The following is a 22,266-nucleotide window of genomic DNA, read 5'->3' as shown; positions in this document are numbered from 1 at the left end:
TATGCCTCAATAACACAAACTTTAAAGCCTATTGATTGTGAGTTAAAATCTGTTCCTACCAGAGCCTCGCTGCTAAGTGGACGTCAACACCAACTTCACAGTGCCTTGGTTAGGATTCCTCTGAGTTCAGGAGCCTTGAAGAAGGCAGTGGGTAACATTGCTATGAAGGAGCTGCTTTGAACTTTATAACAAAATGACAAGAAAAACTTTGAACTCTGTCAGATGATAGGTGCTGTAAATGGTTATTCAAAAAAATGTTTCTTATTTGAAATCGGAAGAGTCCCTTGGGATTGGGAGATGGGAACCCGGAAACATGATCTGCCATAAATCATTCTACTTCTTTTATGTCACTTCTTCCCTTTTTTCTCACCATGCTGCTGTGTGGGCAAGCATCACGTAGAGTGGTTAGAGGGTGAACTTTGAAATAGTTAGACACAAGTTTGCATCCTGGCCTCTGCTGCTTAACTAGCTGTGCAGTTTAACCTCTCTGTGTCTCAGTTTCCTCATGTATAAAATGGGAATGTGTTATTTCATTTTATGGGACTATATAATAATTCTAACCTCAAGGGATTGTTTTGAGGATTAAATGAGATAATACATACAAAGGAACTAGCACAGTAAGTGGCAGATAGTTATTGTGTAAGAAACATCAGCAGTTAAATTATTAATGATAATGATAGTTATTTTGCTTAGAAGGAGACCTGGGGTGGGTGATGTATTGATTAAACATTAGCATTGATTCTGATGAAACTCCAATGTGTTCAGTCTACCTTTTCCAGAACACCCAGCAAGAAAGTCATGCCTTATATGAATCCCAAACAGCCACGAAGGGAGGGAGTTTTTCAAGTCAAACTCCATTTATCAACTGATCAATTTCAGGAATGATTTGTCTCCATTTTTATTCTGTTACTGTGCAGGAGTCCCTAACATTTAAGTTTTAAGGGTATCTCGTCTCCTATTACTGCCACCCCCATCCTCAAAAGGGTAATGGGCCGTGGGTTGATGCCTGTGGTGCTATTCGTCCTGTTTTCTCTCACCAGAAGTCACTTTTTTCCTCTTTGGACGTTTGCTCAGGCACCACTTTTCCCAGGAATCCTTATTTGACTCTACACCCCCACTCCTACCTGGCCAGGCTGAAACAAGTGTCCCTTTTCTCTGCCCCCACAGCACCATGTCATTACATGCCACTATTCTGCTTTTTATCATGTGGCACTGAAATGACATATTTACCTGTCTCCCACTAGACTATAAGCTCTCTGAGGGCAGGGTTGGTGTATTATTTATTTTTGTATCCTCAAGGTCTAGCAAAATACACATACATTTTATTGAACCAAATGAACCCATAAATAGCATTAAATGTACCGAATAATGAATCAGAAAATACAATTATAAAAGTGACAATAAAAATTGACATTCATTTGAGGTGTCTGCCGATGTCACTACATCAGCAGTACATCTAAAAGCAGGAACACACAATTCTTCTGTCTCAGATGCTTCTTACCCGGGTTGCAACACTCACCTGGTCCCCAAGTTTGCTTTCTCAATGTTCTGTCCTTCCTTCCACACCCCCAGATTTAGGACATAAGCCATGGGCTGCTTCTCTTGGCTCATTTTCCTGAACTTCCCAAATGAGCAAACCAGCAGGCAAGCAACTGCAAAGACCCCAAGATGGAAGGATGAAGCAGGCAAAAGTGTAGGTGGTGATTGTCCTCACCCAGCAATTTGGCTGCCAGGAGCTCCCTGCCATGTGAAAGAGAGGATGCAGCAGCCTGTGTGTGGGAGGACAATTTCTTGACCCAAGGGCAGCTCCATGTCACTGAGCCTTCTGCTGGACTGGCTGCTCCTCCTCAAGGCTAGAGAGTCTGTGCTTTTCTTTGTCCGAAAATCACAATCATGGTGTTCCCAAAACCACATAATGAAGAGAGTGGGGATATTGGTCAATTATTTGGGATGCCAATGCATCACCTTTTCCACCACTCTTCCACTTCTACCTCAAACTAATGAGTCTGGTTTTAGAGTATCTCATTTTTGTTCATTCATTCAGCAGATGCTATTCTTTAGAAAGACATTGGAGATGCAGGGGGCGAATAAAATAAACAAGATGCCTGCATTCAAAGAGTAGTAAGGGCTATGAAGAAATGTAAGTGGAGTAGTTGCCTGGAGCAGGTAGATGGGCAAATTTCAAGGAGACAAACATGGAAGGGTTGATTGAAGAGAAGAAGTGAGACTGTGAATGTTGGCAAGGTGTTGGGGTGGGCTCTTGGGGGTGGTGTCTGGCATAGAGGGGACAGGAGGTGTGAAGACTCTAAAGGTGGAATGGCTTGGTGTGTTCAAGCAACAGAAATAAAGATGATCATATTGGCTAGAGACTAAGGGGCCATGTGGAGAGTCGTAAGGGTTACTATGAGAGTGAGGTGGGAGAGGCAGCTATGGGCTGGAGTACTCAAGACAGGTAGGTCATCATAAGGAGTTTGGGTTTCTTTCTGCAAGCAATGGGAAGTCATTGGAGGGTGCTAAGCGGGCGAGTGATACAATCTGATTCCTCACCTTAAAATTTCATTCTGGCTTCTGCGGAGATAGGATTGGGACAATGGGGAGTAGGTGGATTATGTGGCAAGAGTGGAAGCAGTGAGACCAGCAAGGAGGTAGCTCAGAGAGAAATAATGAGGACTTAGATTAGGACTATAGCAGAGGCGGTAAAAGAAACTGGATGGTTTCTAGACTGATTCCATTTCAGCTGTGTACATGATATTTTTGCTCATGTCCTTTTTCTGAAATATGCAACTACCTAAAATATGAATTTAGGAGAAACATCAAACCACTCTTTAAAAAAAAAAAAAAAAAAAAGCACATCTGGAGCATTTCATTTCTTTTTTTTTTTTTTTTTTAAATATTTGTATTGTGAGCTGGTTTCAATGTAACTTTCTTGGGATGCTCTCATGACACTCATTGCTGACCTTTGACCCCTCTGTCCTCTTTCCCAGGTCGTCCCATTCCACCTACATCCTCGCCTAGTCTCCTCCCATCTGCTCAGCTGCCTAGCTCCCATAATCCTCCACCAGTTAGCTGCCAGATGCCATTACTAGACAGCAACACCTCCCATCAAATCATGGACACCAACCCTGATGAGGAATTCTCCCCCAATTCATACCTGCTCAGAGCATGCTCAGGGCCCCAGCAAGCCTCCAGCAGTGGTAAGGAAACTCTGTGGTGTCTGAATGTGTGGTGTTTTGTGAGTGACATTCTTGATTCTCCAGCAAAATGACAACGCTGAAACAAAGGCTGGGGGAAGGTGGTGTGGGGAGCATCAAGGTGAAATGTATTTGTCGTTTTGTGGCATGGTATTTTCAAGATACATTTGTAGAAGGTCGAAGTTATTGAAGAGGTTTTGCTTATTGTAACAGGGTTTGGGCCTCCTTCAGTGGAAGGCATTTCCCCATTGCTGCATGTATGAGCATGCTGGTCTCAAAGGTGAAGTGCAAAGAGACACTGGCACAATGAATTTTGTATTACTACGATACTGGGCATAGCTGAGTGACCCTAGACACCCTCACATGCCCAATTTTTGTGTATCTCAGATCCCCTGGGTTTTTTTGTTTGTTTGTTTTGTTTTGTTTTTTGATGTTGTTGTTGTTTGTTTGTTTTGGCTTTTAACTTCTAGTCCTTGCTTATTTCGATGATTTTGAAATTACAATGTGTTCCCTTGACGTCAATACTGAATGTCTTGCCAAGTCTGAAGTGTTTGGGGGGTGACCTCTCCTGTAACTCTTTACTTGTGACCTCACTTGAATTTAAAAAGTTGATGGTGTGGTACTATGATAAATACTGCCTCTAAATCCATAGTTCTTATTTTGACTTTCTCATTCACAGAACAGACAGACTGGACCCAAGGTCCTGTCCCACTTTGGAAGATTTTGTGGCCACTGTCTTAGCTCCCAATCTCTGAATCTTGGGTGGAATTGCCCTGGACCCAGAAATAATCATGCCTTATTTCGATTTCTCCTGTTGATGTTATGTTCACGTGAACATCTGAACGTAGGAATGGGCAATAACTGGAGTTTAAGTATCCATGCCCAAGGAGAGACATTTGCAAAAATTAATTGCTCCTGACCTAAAGGGTTGGGAAGTATCTTCTGAACTGGCCGCTCATGAGGTTCATTAGCATATCCCATCCAAAGCAACACAGAGCTTTCCATGCCGAGAGTGGGTCTTGATGAGATTGTGTTTAGGCTCCACCCAGGAGTATATGCCACCCACCACTGGGCCCAACCTCTACAATTAGAGAGGACTTCCCAAATACATTTAAGATGACTCATTCTGGAAATGGAATGATGGACTGCTACTTAGGATGGCCCATGCCCTTCTTCATAGCCAGGCCTGATATATTTAGTAAACTCATATTCTTTTTCAAAAAAAATTACCTAATCAAATCTCTCATCAAATGAGCAATCCATTGTTGATATTATGAAGGCCTTTAATCTACCATAAATCTTTATTAGAACTCATCAGAGCTTCTAGTTTGAGAGAAATGTGATTATGGCACTCTTAAAATGACATTACATCATTGGGGTGATTGGTTTATCATTTGGAGAAGAGACATCAATCATAACTAGCATAACCACACAGTAAATGAATTCAACCTTTCTACCGTGGAACAATGACACTGTAATTGCTCAAAATCAGGCTTAAAATGAAATCGGAAAATGCTCTTTCTTCAAATATGATGTTAACTTAATGGAATATATTATGAAAAATCATGTTTGAGGAAATTCTATATAATTAAAAATATGTGGAAATATATTCCCTTTTTACTTTCATCAGAACCTGATTTTAGCTACAGAGCCCCTTTTTGCTGCAGAGATTATGTTGCATTTAATTGAACTACCTTCACTTATGTTTTGCTGCTTTTTATTTCATACTATGTAATCGTGATGAATATTGTATTATGAAGGACAAGAGGCTTTTGAAATGAGGTGCACCTGCTGATAGCTTTTTAAAAACAGACAATTATTAGGGATAAAATGAGCTTTTAAAAACTATATCCTTTTATGCATATATGGATACCCAGGCAATGATGATTTCCGTAAGAGAGGTCAGTTCATATCTTGAGGCCATCTGGAATGTTTTCTTAGCAATAATGCAGTGAGTGATTTCCTTTCTTTTGGACAGTGTATCAGATTGAAACTTGTTGATAGGATATTTATGTCAGCTTTATGCCTAATCAAGACCTCATTTTGGTGGACACAACAGATCTGTGTGTTCAGAATCAAACTTACCCATTTTTCATCACTCACACCAATTTGTTCAGCTCACTTAAGACTGATAGCGATTTAAGCTTCAGTAACAGGAGAAAATGCCACAGAAAATTTAAGGGTCCATTTTCATCCCAAACAGGAGCTGTGCTGATATGATTTCTTCAACTGAGGGGATGAAGACCCAATTGTGCAATACCCTTGTTTTCAGCAGGTACTTATCATCAGAGAGTTTGTTAAAGCTCCGGTCAACAGGCAGTCATTTGAAATTCTGGACTCTGGCTTAGCTAAAATGAGAGCAAATCAAGTTCGAGTGTGCGTGTGCTCACATCTGTGTGTGTGTGTGTGTTTCTTGTGGAATGGATTTAAGGGCAAATTGGGGATTCTATCAAGATCTGAATGCAGTTGCCATGAATTTAAATTTGACATAAAGGCTTGAAAATAGAGTTTGACATGGAAGATGCAAAGTGCAGAGCTATGTCTGAGTGTTTTAAATTGAGTCTGATGAAAGGGGCTGAATTTTTCAGGAGGTGTCACAGCACAAACAACGTGGCCGTGTGTTTGGGTGTGTTGCATTTAGTTGGTTAATTACATAGAATTTTTAAAATTTGTCTCTTGGCAATGACCCTGTGTTCTGAGAATCTGGTACTACTTTGGTCTGTGTCTCTTTCTTAGGTGAAATAAAACACTTTCCAATACATCAGCTGATACACGACAGTAAAACATTATTTCCTGCTCTCCTCTTATAGTTGCTGTTATTATTTGATGTCGGTGAAGCCCATCATTAGGAGGGTCACAGTACACAGTTCCTGCCCACGGAACACCTGCTCTTTAGAAACAAACAGGACATAAACTACAGGAACTAAAATGTTTTTCCCCAACATGAAAACTCCTCAAAGCAACAACAAAGCTTCATCTTTATGGCTTGAGTGTCATTATTTTCTATGACAGCAGTGCATTCTTTACTGGACGGTACTCAAACCTTGCCACCTTTGGAGCCAAATTGCTCTAACCCTCAATCTATGCCAATCAAGCAGATACCCAGGTACAGTTAGTGAGATGTTTACAGGAGTGATGTTTCTCTCCCCCTTAAGCATTTTCTTTCAGATAGCTGAGCTCCAGCGAGTGGCTCATTCTGTGTTCTGACCTTCTGCCAGAGCAGGTTACTCCAGAGATGTTTCTTGTATACAGAAGCATAATTTCAAATCCTATGAAACAACTCATCTGGAAAAAAAAAATCTAGATCCCAGCAGCAGCATAATGGAGGCTCCTGCAGATGGAAGAATGAGGCTACCTTCCAAATCAGAATAGGGTTTGCAGTTTGCTCTCAGCATATGATGCAGAAAATAGACAAGCAACCACATTATCTTCTAAAAGCACTGGCTTTCCTCTACCTGTGAAACATTGAATTTTAGTTTTCTTTAAAGTTTAAATAAAGGGGCTTTGAACACTCATTAGTAGCATCAAACTATACACATAAGAAATGTAGTAACCAAGATGCCCTAACCAGGACATTTTGATAGAGCTTATGTGGCAAAAGAGCTGTCCCAATCAGAGAGTCTCTGTTTGTAACTGAGCACATGAAGGGTGCCTTGACCCTTTTTAAAAGAGCAATGTCTTAGTTAATTCTAAATGAAAATAGAATATCAAAATCAGCAGGCTTTGGGGCTGCCTAAGATCAATAAATTGCCTGTCTAATTTATCAGGCATCATAAAACAAATGAGATTCATTCATTCATTCATTCATTCATTCATTCGTTTTTTACACCTCCCTCATATGTAACAGCTTATAACAATTGTTACTTTTTTTTTGAGACAAAGTCTTGTTGATCCAGGCTGGAGTACAATGGTGTGACCTTGGCTCACTGCAACCTCTGCTTCCCAGGTTCAAGTGATTCTCATGCCTCAGTCTCCCTAGTAACTGGGATTACAGGTGCACACCACTATACCCGGCTGATTTTTGTATTTTTAGTAGAAATGGGTTTTCACCATGTTGGCCAAGCTGCTCTCGAACTCCTGGCCTCAAATGACCCACCCACCTCCACCTCCCAAAGTGCTAGGATCATTGGTGTGAGCTACCACGCCCAGCCAACAATTGTTTTAAAAAAAATTAAGCTATAATTAGATGATACAATAAAGGTAAAGGAAAAATTTAGGGGGGAAGGTATATATATATGCTCAAATGCATAAAGTCCTATTCCATTATTTAAGATAGAGAACTTGATTTTAAGCTTCCTAGCAACCAAAGCAAAAAGGGAAACATAGGGAAAAGAAGATGCATAACACCCTATGAGATAAAAGCAAATCAGTCATTTCAGGGAAATTCGGTGAATCCTCACAATGAGGCCAGAAAGAAGTTGGTCATAAAGGAGCTCATGTGTGTATCCAGATGACTGGATTCTTAGTAACATCATATAATACATATGCTAATTTCCTGTCAAAATTCCTTGTAACCTCCCTCTAAATAAGACATAGAACACACTTTCCATGTAAAAACAATTCTACAAATGTCCAATATTTGCACAGTCCAAGGGCAAAACTTGATCGATAGACAAACCTTAGTTCTACTAAGGGACCATGTAAATTTCATGTCCTATAGGCAACAGACCTTAAATATCATTGCTCATAACTGAAGTTTTATGGGAATTAGCAGACTTTGAGGTTAAAGTCACCATTCAGGACCCAGAAAGCAGATGTTCTGTGTTATAGATCTGTCCTGACAGCCACATGGAGGTTAGACTTGATATCCTATCATGAAAACTTCAGGACAGCCTCACTCATCTGGTCCCAAGGATCCATCCATGGGGCTGGATTTGGGACAAGGAAGAAGTTGATATTTTTAACTTAATGAAACTTCTTCTCCTTATATATCTTAGGTTTTAGAAAGAAATATTTTTCTGAGATGTTGTAAATTTTCTTGCCTCCCTAAGCAGATTATGCCCATTGTAATTTAATTTAATTTAGGATTCCCTGAATAGCTCACAGCAGTTCTTATGCACATTGATGATTGTACGGTGCTGATAATACTATCTTGCTCTTTTTTACAAAAGTCATTGTACATCCTGTGATTGTTTATCCCACTTCTCCTAATGTTCTGCATTTTAACTGCTTATTGTGCTCTTTATCAGCTTTTCTTCCTCCTCCCAGCATCACTTCATTCTTCAGGGACCTCCACTGCAGTTTCCCTGGTGACAGATTCATAGTAGACACTCACTAAGTATTCGTTAAATAAATGAATGAGTGTCTATAGTAACCACCTTTATTTTTCACTCTTGATTTTGGGGTCAGGATATCAAGTGCAAACGTCATTCACTTTCCCATGTTGGATCTGTACTGTGCATGAGCCACTTTGACTCCAGGTTCTTCCCCAAGTCCCTTGGATGTCTGGTTCAGACGTTCAGAACTACCTGTGGCTCCTTCCTGGCATCCAGGCAGAGGTCTGGTTCCAGCTGCCTCTCCTCTGGGTGGGTTCTAGGCCCACTGGATAGTACAGGCTAAGTCCAGCATGTTATCTTTTCTGTAGAGGTCACAGAAACAGCCATCTCTCTTGCCCCAAATGCAGAACCACAAAGGACTTGGGGTCGCAGCTCATGGACCTTTTTCTCCCTCAACACTAGTTAGTATGCTAAGTACTTAATATGACTTTCTTCATGTACTTGTATTTGGTGCCCCCCACCTCCCAATTCATCAAGGATTATCATCATACCCATTTTATAGATGACAAAACCATGTCACAAAGAGGTTAAGTAACGTACCAAAGTCATAAAGCTGGAAAGGGAAGGATTTCGGCTTCAACTTTAACCTTCCTAATTGCAGAGACTTTTCTCCTCACTCCTCTGTTAAATGTTAACCTCAGAATGTTTGTTTGGCTGATTGAGATATACAACAGACAGTGAAAGCATTGTATTAAAGGGCACGGGTTACAATTTTTTAAAGATTTCTTTAAACTAAATACGGCATCACAAAATACTCTTCATGCCCACTGTTTGGCAAACACACATATCCCCAGACACTTTCCCAGGAGATTCTGATTCCCTAAGCTCAGGAGGGGCTAAGGAACTCTGCATTTACCATTCCCTTCAGGTGAAGCCTGTGCTCTGACAAGTCTTGGAACCATTAATGTAGTGGGGAAGCTCTGAAGTGAAAGTTGGAGAACTTGAATTTTCTTCACACTGCTCCTGATTCACAGCATGATTTTTGTCAGGTCATTCAATCATTGTATTAGTCTGTTCTCACATTGCTATGAAGAAACACCCGACACTGGGTAATTTATAAAGGAAAGAGATTTAATTGATTCACAGTTCTACATGGCTGGGAAGGCCTAAGGAAATGTACAATCATGGCAGAAGGTGAAGGGGAAGAATGGCACCTTCTTCACAAAGCAGCAGGAAGGAGAAGTGCAAACAGGGGTAATGCCAGATGCCTATAAAAGCATCAGATCTCGTGAGACTCTCTCACTATCATGAGAACAGCATGGAGGAAACTGCCCCGTGATCCAATTGCCTCCACCTGGTACCACCCTTGACATGTGGGGATTATGGGAATTACAATTCAAGATGAGATTTTGAGTGGGAATACAGCCAAACCATATCAATCATCATGAACCTCAGTTTCCCTATCTGATTAGATTGAGCATTGATTTAAAAGGCCTCTTGTTCTAGTATTCTTGTGTCTGTAAGCTCCTTGTATCTGGCTGGACCAAGCTGTCCCGATGTTAGAGGCTCCCCAACTCCTCCTCTGTATAGTGTGGATTTCATCCCAATATCTGGGACATCGTCAAAACTAAGGCCTACACAGTCATGCAAAACAGATCCTTGTAACTTACATGCAAAAGTTGAGAAGAGTGGTTTTGGGATGTTATAACACTTGGCTGAAAATGTTGATGGCAATCCCATCAAGGAGAGAAAGTACAGCTCCACCAACACAAACTTGGGCTCCCAAAGACCCTTACCCTGGCCTCCTAAACAAGGTCTCCCACCCCAATAATTGGGAACAAATAGTCCTCAGGACTCTCTCGGCATTGTTAACTTGCCTAGCAATATAGCAAATAGAGATTAGACTTTTCCTTCTTTTCCTTTGTGCCTTCTTGAAACAGATAAATACTGCACATGAGCACGTGTGCACACACACACACACACACACACACGTGTAGTTTGTAGGTCCAGCAATTTCCAGCCCAGCTAGAGTCAGGACCACTCTTCTGCACCATGGTGCAAATGAGCACACAATCAAGATGGACAGGTAATTCCTTTAGAGATGCACAGCATGGAAGTGACAGACGGCAGAGAACTGCTCTTTCTCAGCAAATAATGTCGATATTGACAAAATTCTCAGGGTCGATAGACATTGTGTACATTCTATCTCTCCATTTCTGTCCCTGGCTGCTTGGTACATACAAAAAGATGTCCTAGGCAAGCCCAGAGACTGGGAACTACAACTGATATCTTAACAGTTCCTGCCCTAGTAATTTTTACCCAGAACTTCAGCTTCTCCCAAATTCTCTTAAAGAGTAGATTCAATTCTAACTAGCTTCCTGCATGATATTCAGTAGTCATTTTTAAAAGTGTCCCCAGTCCCTTGTTAGAGATGTCTTAATTCTTGGGTTGAATGAAAGGATTTCATTATTTTACCAGTGGGCAGTTTCAACAGAAATTATAGCCCCAGCCCTGGGTACATCTCTTAGACCCATATCCAAAATAATCATGAAGAGTGTAGACTCTGACATCCACACTACATAGATTCAAATCATAGGTCAGCCACTTTCTAACACTATAATCTTGAGCAACTTACTTAATCTATACCTCAGTATTTTTATCTGTAAAACAATAATAAGTGTCTACTAGTCCTAAAGCTGTTATAAATATTTAAATGACATTCTGATACATCTAAACACCGTTAAAAGAGGCTTAGACAATTGAAGCGATGATTGGGTTTGAGAGTACTTGCTTTCTAATTTAACAACAATGTTCTATTGTGGGCAAATATATGTAACATGAAATTACTATTTACACTATTTTTAAGTGTACAGTTCTATGGCTTTAAGTATGTTCGCATTGTTATGCAACCATCACAACCATCCATCTCTAAAACATATTCATCTTCCTCAACAGAAACTCTATACCCATTAAACACTAACTCCCTTTCCCTCAGCCCCTGGCAATCACTATTTTATTTCTGTCTCTATGAATTTGTGTCTAAGTACCTCATATCAATAAAATTACACAGTATTTGTCCTTTTGTGATGGACTTATTTCACTTAGCATAATGTCTTCAAGTTTCATCCATGTTGTAGCATGTAATTCTACAGGACAGAATTTTCTTCCTTTTAAAGCTGAAAACTATTCCATTTTCCCTATATACCACATTTTGTTTATTCACTCCTCCCTTACTAGACACTTGGGTGGTTTCTAGCTTTTGTTTATTGTGAATAATGCTGCTAGGAATATTGGTATACAAATAATTGAGCATCTGCTTTGACCTCTTTTGGATGTGTCACCAAAAGTGGAATCACTGAATCATACAGTAATTCTATACTTAATTTTTTAAAGATTTAACGTGCTGTTTTGTACAGTGTCTGCACCACTGTACATTCCCACCAGCAATACACAAGGGCTCCAATCTCTCTACATCCTCTCCAATACTTGTTACCTTCTGTGTTTTTGATAACAGCTGTCCAATTGGTGTGAAATGGTATTTCTTCATGGTTTTGATTTGCATTTCTCTAATGATTAGTTCTTTTCATGTGCTTATTGCCTGTTTTTATATCTTCTTTGAAGAAATGTCTATTCAAGTCATTTGCCTAATTTTTAAACAGATCATTTGTTTTTTGTTGATATTGTTGAGTTGTAGGAGTTCTTTATATATTCTGGATACCAATTGCTTATCAGATAGGTGATTTGCAAATATTTTATCCTATCCCGTAGGTTATCTTTTCATTCTTTGATGGTGTCCTTTGATGTATAAGGGTTTTTAATCTTGGTGTGGTCCAATGTATCTATTTTTACTTTTGTTGTCTATGCTTTTGGTGTCATGCAACAAATACTGTTAAAGTATTTATTTATACTATGGCAGCCATTTTTCTAAATTTTTACAAATGGTAATTCATTTAATCCTCACCAATGAGAAAGAAAAAAGCAGCTCTTGATTCTGGGAACAGACCTGACAATAAAAACTAGGCTTAGGTGCATTAGGAGGTGGCTTGTCACTCACAGCTAGGTTGTAGTGTTCTCCTACTGAACATAAACAATCTTACAGAACACAAGCATGAGGCCACTCCATGGTTGTGGTGACATAAAATAAGATGACAAGAAGACCACACCATGATCTTGCCTCAATACAGACAAAACCAAAGTCACTGTCCAAACAACAAAAATACAAAACACCCCTCTCTCTAGGCTAAAATGGGGTGACTACTTTTTTTTTGTTTTTTGTTTTGTTTTGTTTTTTCTTTGAGACAGAGTCTCGCTCTGTTGGCCAGGCTAGAGTACAGTGGCGTGATCTTGGCTCACTGCAACCTCCGTCTCCTGGGCTCAAGCAATTCCACTGCCTCAGCCTCACGAGTAGCTGGGATTACAGGCATATGCCACCATGCCCGGCTAATTTTTGTATTTTTAGTAGAGACAGGGTTTCACCGTGTTGGACAGGCTGGCCTCAAACTCCTGACTTCAGGTGATCCGCCCACCTCTGCCTCCCAAAGTGTTGGAATTACAGGCATGAGCCACTGCACCCAGCCCACAAGCCCTTTCTAACACTCTTACTGAAGCACCCTTCTGGCTTCCCTTGTGTGTCTTCTCCCTCATGAGTTAATCAACTGTGTTAGGCCACAGTATGCTCCTGCCTGGTGGTGTTTTGACTGGAGGACATGGGCACCTTTACGCTGTGAGTTGGGATCGTTAGCCCCGTTGTACAGGTGGGAAAACTGTGGCACAGTGAGGTTAAGTAATTTGCCATAGGATACATAGTTATTAAGCAGTACAAGAATTTGACCCAAAGAAATTAGTCTCCACAGTGATAAGTACGTAGAAATTTAAGTGAATTTTTAAAAGACAATTCCAGAAAAAAACACATTCAAGAAATAAAATGTAGTCATCATTTACTGCATGGCCCAGCTCTGAATAGCATTTACACGCCATAGTAATGTAAACATTGAATAATGACTTAGCTATTAAATCAGAAGGATGAGAGGATATGTGGGCTGGGCAGGTAGAGGGAAAAGCCAAGACCTGCATCTTTTATAGTAAGAAGTTACTAGATAATGCAAGAAGTTACGAAATAAAATGGAAAATGCAAGAAATAGCAGCAAAGCATGTTATTTATAGAACTCGAGATAAATGCCAAAATAATTAGCTATAAAAAGGTAAATGTGGTCGCTGCTGGGAAGGAAGAAATTGGCGGTGATGGAAGAAGATTGCTATTTTTGAACTGAGCGTTATAGAAAGATTTATTTCTTTAAACTTTGTGCACTTTTTCTTCTGATGAAAAGAAAGCATTTACAGGAGATTGGGCATGCAAAACACTTAATACAATGTTAAAACCCCAAAATAATAGTTATTTACTTCTCGCAGATATATTTTATTCAACAAGTATGTATTGATCAGGGCCGATGTGTTTGAAATGACATCAGGTGCTGTGAACCTGAGTAGTTAGGCATTGGAGCAATTGCGTCAAACCCGCAGATTTGTCTGTATCTGCCTCTGTTGATTAGGGAGCCCTGTGGAGTTGTTGGGGCTTTAGCTCTTTATCCCAACACAGCTTAGGATGGCATGAGGACAGAGAAGATATCATGACTACTGTTCCTCCTCGTTTCTAATCCAGTGTCCATCTAAGCACAGGTACCATCATTTCCTCAGAGCTTTCCCAACCAACTCAGCCCAACTAGAGCTTTCCTTTTGCAGAATTACAGAACAGCCTTATAGTCTGCCTTATTCAATTTAGCACCTCATTGCATTCTGATTTGTAATATTCTCTTGGTGTTTCATGCATATAAGTCACTTGTGTCAATATCAAATTGTCACCACTTAAAGACAAGGGTCATTTCTTTGGTCTTTTTGTGTCCCTTAGCACATGGTGCAGGTAGAGATAAGCTCAAGAGCTAGCTCCTTATTGATCTAACTTAAGTAGGACAATGTTAGAGTGGGGCAACAAAAAGGTGGCAGCAGCCCCTACCAAGTCCTTCAGATTTGGGCCTGTTGACTGCAGGTCACTGTAATGTTTTTAGATCTGAGACCATCTGTGGTTGTGGGTGTGATCACATTTAGAAAGAACAGAAAAAATACCGTAGGGCATGATGAGAAAAGAAGTGTGTTTGTCTAACCTTCGTCTTCCTTGGAAAGGACAGAGAGATGTGAATCCAGAATAATAGTTCTTTCTTCATTTGTTTAGTAGCTGCTATCCTGAGTTGATGCTGCCTTGGTCATAGTTGCTTCCATTGATAAACATTTTGTGGGGTATAGCTACAATCCTAGGGAATGCATGGGCTTAGTGTATGGATTCGTTTGCTGGAGCTGCCCTAACAAAGTACCACAAACTAGGTGGCTGAAAACGACTGAATATTATTCTGACACAGTTCTAGAGGCTGCAAGTTCCAAACCATACTCCTTCCAAATGCCCTAGAGAAGAGTCCTTCCTTGCCTCTTCTAACTTGTGGTAGCTGCCAGCAATGCTTAGCATTCTTTGGTTGTGGCAGCAGAACTCCAACCCCTGCCTCCACCTTCTAATGGCCGTCTTCTCCCTGTATGTGTCTTTCGGTCTTGAACTCTCTCTCCTTATAGAGATACCAATTATTGCATTTAGGACTCACCATAATTGAGGATAAATTTATTTGAATTAAATCTGCAAATAACTTCACAAAATCCAAATAAGGTCACATTCCCAGCTATCAGGAGTCAGGACTTCATATCTTTTGGAGAAACACAACTCAACCCACAACAGAATCCAGTTGAATACTCAGCAGGATAGAGCTACTAGAAGTAGCTCCCCAGGTCTTCTCTATTATTGAACCCACCATGCTCCTCAACTGTATTCTCCATTAGATTTAAGTTCTTTGAAGGCAAAAACCCTATTTCCCTTGTGTCTCATTTCATTCTATGCATTTAGCTAGCACTGAGCCTGGCACATAGCAGATGCTTAATAAATATTAGGTGAATTAACAAATAGTGCATGCAGTCACAGGATGGAGGAAAGGTATGCAGAGGTTATTTGCAATATCCAAAGAATGGTCCAAGAAAATAGTGCACGTAGACCCTAGCTCACAGGCTAGCTCCCTCTATCTGCAGTAGGAGAGACAGAGAATGAAGAAGGCATTTCTGGATGATGGCATAGTGCAACAGGAATGGTAAAGAAAGCCAGAAGCAGAGAAAGTCAATGTAGTTAATATTTAAACTCTAGAATCCAAGTAAACTAGTTAAAACATAGAAAAACTGTTTTATGTGGTGCTTTAAAATTCTAACACCGGCCTTTCATTTGATTCCCCCAGGGCCAATACCAGTTCTGTCTTTTGTCATTTTCCATCAGATCTTTTGTTTTATGACTTCTGTTGCTTATTATCCTTATTCCTTTCTGGTGCTTATAAAGCCAAAGATGAGAGGGTACATGCATTCTGATACTGAAGCATTTAGGCGGTTATCACTTAAATTAATGTTTTCTGCTAGGGTTATATTTTAGTGGAAAACAATAATTGTTGCTAAGACAGCATCTTGGAGTTGAACCAATTCCATCAGTGAACACTCAACCATGGGAAGCTAACAATAAAATGCAGTGATCAATCGTTCTTCTTTTCTCTCTTCCACTCCAAAGGCAGACATTACATCCCTTTGCTTACAAAAATAAATAAATAAATAAAAATAAAAATGAAAAAACTGATGATAGAGCACCTTTTTAACACTTCAGCAGTCAGTTTCCCTATAGAAAAAGACCCCCAAATTTATCTTTATCACGACTTCCCACCCCTCACCCTCACTTAGGATTTACAAAGATGCCTTTGCATAAGTTATAAACTTGCAAACCTCTGCTTTTGAATTGTGTTGATGTCCACTGTGGATGGAGGGCTGTGGGACAGGACTATCTTCCTGCATGCTAGCTCCCTGAATAATTCCACGATGCAATCGGTGGCATTCACACTTGACTAGGATCGCATTTCAATCTGTTCCATCTGATTGGATACTGTGTTTTCTTCCCGTCTGTGGTAATGGAGCACTCGTTCCCAGTTCCCAAGGTTATTTTCATCTCAATGACCTTTTGTGTCTCCCTGGGGAACCTGACCATTACCCACCCCCCTTTCCCTCTATCTGCTTGGAATATTGCTTTACTTGTCGCTCTTTCTGTAGTAACCACTGTCTTTGATACATTCCTATCAGCGACTTTGTTCCTGAAGGAGCAGTGATCTTTACCAGTTTGTGATTCCCCCTCTTTCTCTGTGGGTTATTCTCGTGGTCTTACAGCTCAGTTCAAGCAATTTGCTTTTAAAGATGAAAAGAGATAGGCTGGGACACCACCTGTTTAAGACATTAGGATGCTGGGTTTCTGATTTCTTTTACTAACCTGCGTGCCTTCTCGTGAAGACTGAAAACTGGTTAGAATATAAGAGATGGAGGATCTGTTGTGAAAATAATTCACAGGGAGGGGAAAAAGTCATATTACACTGGGCAAACTTGGCCTTTTCTGCTGCTCTTTATTGATCTCAAATTGCTGAAAGGGTTCAGAAGATAAAAAGAATCTGTGAAACAAAGAAAGGAAACCACGGTGAAGAAAGAAACGGCCCTGAGATGGTGGCAGCCAGAGAATCTGTCTGAGTCCTAATTCTACCCAAAACTCACGGTGTCCCCTGGGCAGTCCCTCCTCCTGTTGGGCCCTCTGTTTTGTCTTTTGTAGTGTTGGGAGGCTTTGAGTCAGATGTTTTGAAAGTTCTTTTCCAACTTTCAAATATCATGATTCTAGGAAAAGACTGAGAACTAGGCACAACACATTATTCCACTTCCAATGATGTGCTGAGTCGCCGAGTCTGTCGCCTCTCTATAAAAACACACAGAAACAACTTTTTCCTCCCAAAGGGAGGAAACTAAAGCTGTTGCCCCTTTCTGGATTGGTGAGGATAATGATATTAAATAATAACCATCATCACTTATGTTTGTGTAGTATTTTCTATTTCAAGGAACAAGATCATGTCCTTTCTTTTAGATTGCAAACATCTGACCCTTGGTCAAAGGAGCTTGCAAACCAAATTGATTTGTCCTGCTTGGTATTATTTTTTAAATTATCCTTTACTTAGGTGACAATGTTGAAAAACCAAGAGATGTACATAAACACTCATAATTCTATCGTTCCTGAAATAATAACATAACTAGTAATACCTACCTGCATTACGTCATGGCCACAAATCACTAGAGTCCAGTAGAGACTGCCCATTTGAGATCAGTCATGATCTTTTAATTTACTCATGTATGAGATTTGCATGGCCTTTGTAGCATTTGAATCTTCAATCTCAGTTATCTAGCTTGTTGGCAACAATGATAATGATGATGATGATGATGATGATGATGATGATGATGATGATGATGTTGTTGTTACCACTGCTAATGTCATTAACAATAATCTCCATCTCCATGTTGGCATACCATCTTTACTTTCAGAAAACACTATCATGTGTATTACCCATTTAAATCCCCACTACAACCATCTGTGAGGAAGATATAGAAGGTATTATTATCTCTACCTAACAGATAATCCATTTGAGGGATAAAAATTTCAAGTGACTTACCAGTGGACCATATTTAGTCTAATGATCTCAAACTTTCCACTATCAAAGTCTTTTTAAAACTTTTTTAATGTACTCTGTGTTTCACAGGACTTGGTCTCCCTATTCACATGTATTTAAAAATAAGTTGTTTACTTGTTTTGTGTTACATGAAGATATATAGATAAGTAGGTACCTCTAACCTCTACTCTCAATGATGAATTTATTTACCAAGTACAATCATAACTGCTAATAGACAAATTCTTTGATTCCTTTGCACAATTACTCTTTTTTTTTGGGGGGGGGGGGGGGACAGGGTCTCCCTCTGTCACCCAGGCTGGAGTGCAGTGGCACAATCTCCACTCACTGCAGCCTCAGCCTTCCCAGTTGAAGTGATTCTCCTGCCTCAGCCTCCTGATTACAATTACTCTTCATTTCAATGTTTTCCTAGCTGGACTTCTTAACAAGTACATACAATTAGGAGGAAGGGAAGTTTAAGTAGGCCATGAAAAGGTCAGGTGAGTTTTAGGGAGCCTGGACCCAATATCCTTATTACATAGCTGGGGCTTATGCTGACCCACCAAGGTCAGTGCTAAGGGAGTTAGAAGCAGAATTCAAACTCAAGTTTTTGTTACTGTTTTTATGTTTGACACGGGAGTATAGAGCATGGGAGATCACCTCACCTCTGGTTCTGAGGTTGGTACTCAGAAGCTGTGGACTGTCAGCATATTTTGATTAAACACCTATCATGTGTCCACCATGTCACAGGTGCTGGGCATTGCCTGGGTTTGAAGATCTATCATCACATCTGAGTCAGGTCCTTGGCTTCCTTCTAGCATTCTGTTTGACACTGATGAGTTCTGAGAACCTGCTGGCCCTGACTTGCCCACTTCCTCACAGCAGCACAGACTCAGCATGAGATCCTTTTTTCCAGAATAACCCGGAGGCTTCCTGGATTTGATTGAGTTCTCCTTGCTTTGGAAAAGATTCTAACTTTTTCAAAGTGAAATTTCCTATGCTAAGCAAACTCTATTTATATTTTATTGTATTCTGTTGTCAGATGCCACAAGTACTTGAAAAGAGCTTGTGCTATAACATATTCTTTATTGTAATATAGCATTGAAAGCACATTATGGTCTGAATTACAACATTTCACGAGAAGAAAGGAGAAATCCTACATTAAACGTACACATTATTCATAAAACTTCTAATTCCAGGAAAATTAAACTTGAAAACGTTATTTTCCAGAATGGATGACCTATAGTGTGCAGGTTCTTGTAAGTCAAATATGATTCTTTATAAATACGTGTGAGATATGTGCCCAACTTGTATGCAGGCCTAGAGCAGTATGTTTTGCACAACCTAAATCAAACTAGGTCAGTCTTCTAAGAAACATTCCCATGTTACAATGCAACCAAACTTCAACAGGGCCTCTAGGCAGAGGAGTGGTCTTCCTCTCTTGGGTGAAGAACCAAAAATGTAGCACTCTTCATTGTCAAGGTGTATACCAAAGCATAGATCACGAGGGGAGAGCTTACACAGAATGGCATGGCATGTGCCTCCAGAATCCACTGTGCAGCTGCTTAGGGACAGGAGTGTTTCCATTTTCAAAACCATGTAAGTTTCAGAGGTCAAGCTTAGCAAAGTAGCTTGAAAAGTGTGTACTTAGTAGGCTTGGGGAAAAGTTGGAAGTCCATGCCCTCATTTTGCCTCGATTATAGTTCTGCAAAAACCCTCTCTTAAGAGCTCCAAAGTCTATGCCTTATTCCCTTCCCCATTTGGACTATTGTTACCCTGGGCAAGTTCTTTAATTAACTTCTCTGTGTTTTAGTTTCACCATTTATAACACAGAGATAATTATACTTCAAGATAATATGTGGAGAAAAAATGCCTCTCCATTGCACAATGAAAAGCGGACATGCAAGTTATCATGTTTGTTTATTAATAGCAATAACGTCCCACATGAACAGTGGAATCAGCACTCTTCCCCACAAAACTCAGAACTTTTGTCCTGATTAACTCATTATGACTGACATTAACTCTGATATTTTGCTGGCGGCGATGTGTCTTACTGTCTTTTTATTCTTCATTGGCACCTCCTGTAAGAAACTGGGTTTGGGCTGCTCAGAAATCCCTATTTCTGATAAATTAGGGAAATTTCAGACAGGATGGTAACTCCATAGCTATTCAGGCCAAAGAGTTGGTAGATCATAAAAACAATTCACATCCTTCATGATCAAGGTTTATATATGCATATTTCCAAGGTCTTACTCCCTCCAAAATTGGTCATACCAGTTCAAGGTTGGATGACAGATGTGAGCAAATCAACGTCAGAAAAGTTGGGCAGATTTTAACTTCCTATATTGTAGTAGAAAATTCCTCTCATAAAACAACAAGGCGCACAGATCAAGACCCCTGCCGTGTCCAATTAGACTTCTTTAAAAAGGAACAACCTCTTTAACTTTGTGAGTTTCTGGGGGCTGTTTATCTTTTCCTTTTGGCTTATCACAACTCTTAAATTACCTTAGCATATGCTTCGTTGCTAGTATTTTCTTGAATTTTCTTTTTTTCCATTGCCACGGGAAACAAACAAAAAAGTTTTTTTTTTTTTTTAATTTTCATAAGAGGCATTTCAAGAAATTGTTAGAGGGAGAAAGAATGTTGCTTAATGAAATAAGGAAGAGATGATTTCCAAAGGCTTTTAAAACTACATAGTAGGACAATCATTCAAGTATGGGATGCACCCTTAAGCAAGATTAGGTCTTATAGGTGACAGAGGAACTAAGTTTGGTGTGTCAGCCTTTCATTCTTATTACCCTCGTTCCTGCGCTTCATACAAATTTAAGATCCAAGCAATTATGCCTAACGTGCTTTTGAATATAGTAAAATCATGCATTTTATGTAGTCAGTAATCAAAGTACTGCAGTGGTTTTTCCATTCAAAGACACAGTCCCATTATGAATAATGACTCCTAGAAAAATCTAGCAAGGTAGTCCAATGCAGCAGCATAATCATTTATGCATCTACCAAACCTCTTTCACACTGCAGGAAGTTTAATAGATGATCAGTTCCTTGAGGGAAGAAGCTTTCTTATTTATCTTTGTATCTTCGTTACCCAGTAAGCACCATTCCTGGCACATCAAAAATCACAGATGAATAATGGATGGATGGATGGATGGGTGGATGGATGGATGGATGGATGGATGGATGGATGATGAATGGAGAAAAAATACTTTCCTCTTTTGGTCTTTGAAGTTTCTAGGTATTACCAATGAAGATACAGAGTATAGAACAAGGTTCTCATACCTAAAAATCAGGCCAAACCAGCACGTTTAATAAAATATTTTTTCATTGCCCTTAGAATAAAACTCAGATCATTTATTGTGGCTAGTATGATGTGATTTGGCCAGAGGCTAACATTCATAACTTCATCTCTTTCCATTCTCCTTTTCTCTTTTTTTTTTTTTTTTTTTTTTGAGACGGAGTCTCGCGCCCAGGCTGGAGTGCAGTGGCCGGATCTCAGCTCACTGCAAGCTCCGCCTCCTGGGTTTAGGCCATTCTCCTGCCTCAGCCTCCCGAGTAGCTGGGACTACAGGCGCCCGCCAAATCGCCCGGCTAGTTTTTTTGTATTTTTTAGTAGAGATGGGGTTTCACCGTGTTAGCCAGGATGGTCTTGATCTGCTGACCTCGTGATCCGCCCGTCTCAGCCTCCCAAAGTGCTGGGATTACAGACTTGAGCCACCGCGCCCGGCTCGATTCTCCTTTTCTCTCCCTACTCTGTGACACTAGACTTCTTTGCATTCTTTGGAAACACCCAAACTCTTTCCTGTGACAGCCTTTTACTTCCTGTTCCATCTGCCCAGAATCTTTCCCCCTATCTTTGCATGACTGGTATGGTCATTCACCAGACTCAAATATCATTCCTTAGATACCCCTGCCCCATCCAGATTTGTTCCTCTCCTCCCTTTCAGTATCCTCAACACCTAAGAGTGCCCTGCACCTAGTATGTACTCAGTAAATATCTGTTGGGTGGTTGATAAATTATTATACATATTTTGCAAATATTTAATATGTTACTATTGAATATTTAATTTAAAAATTACTGAGGTTTTTCTTCTTCCCAAACTCCAATTAAAAAGCAAGCAATCAAAAACTCCAAACCAAGGTGAAAATGTTTCTTTTGTTTTGTTCTCCTAACTTACTAGAAGCCAAGAGGTTGCCTATTCTACTCACCATAGAAGGAAGGAAGGAAGGAAGGAAGGAAGGAAGGAAGGAAGGAAGGAA

The 22,266-nt window shown here is 40.1% G+C and overlaps 1 protein-coding gene across 7 annotated transcripts in view; it reads left to right on the top strand.

Moving 5' to 3' along the window:
• The window catches only part of TENM2 (teneurin transmembrane protein 2), a 1,213,529-nt gene that overhangs the window by 812,762 nt on the left and 378,501 nt on the right, over positions 1-22,266 (top strand). For 5 of the 7 annotated variants that reach the window (XM_023218891.3, XM_023218892.2, XM_023218890.2 and 2 more), the window contains one exon: positions 2,985-3,194. The exons of the other annotated variants lie outside the window; for them this stretch is intronic. In XM_023218891.3, the coding sequence (XP_023074659.2) occupies positions 2,985-3,194 (210 nt within the window). The remainder of the gene's footprint in view (positions 1-2,984; positions 3,195-22,266) is intronic. 7 annotated transcript variants of the gene reach the window in all.

This window comes from Piliocolobus tephrosceles, chromosome 4 (genome assembly GCF_002776525.5).
Source record: "Piliocolobus tephrosceles isolate RC106 chromosome 4, ASM277652v3, whole genome shotgun sequence".
In the NCBI taxonomy this organism is placed as follows: Eukaryota; Metazoa; Chordata; class Mammalia; order Primates; family Cercopithecidae; genus Piliocolobus; species Piliocolobus tephrosceles.
This window is presented reverse-complemented; position numbering and strand designations above follow the sequence as displayed.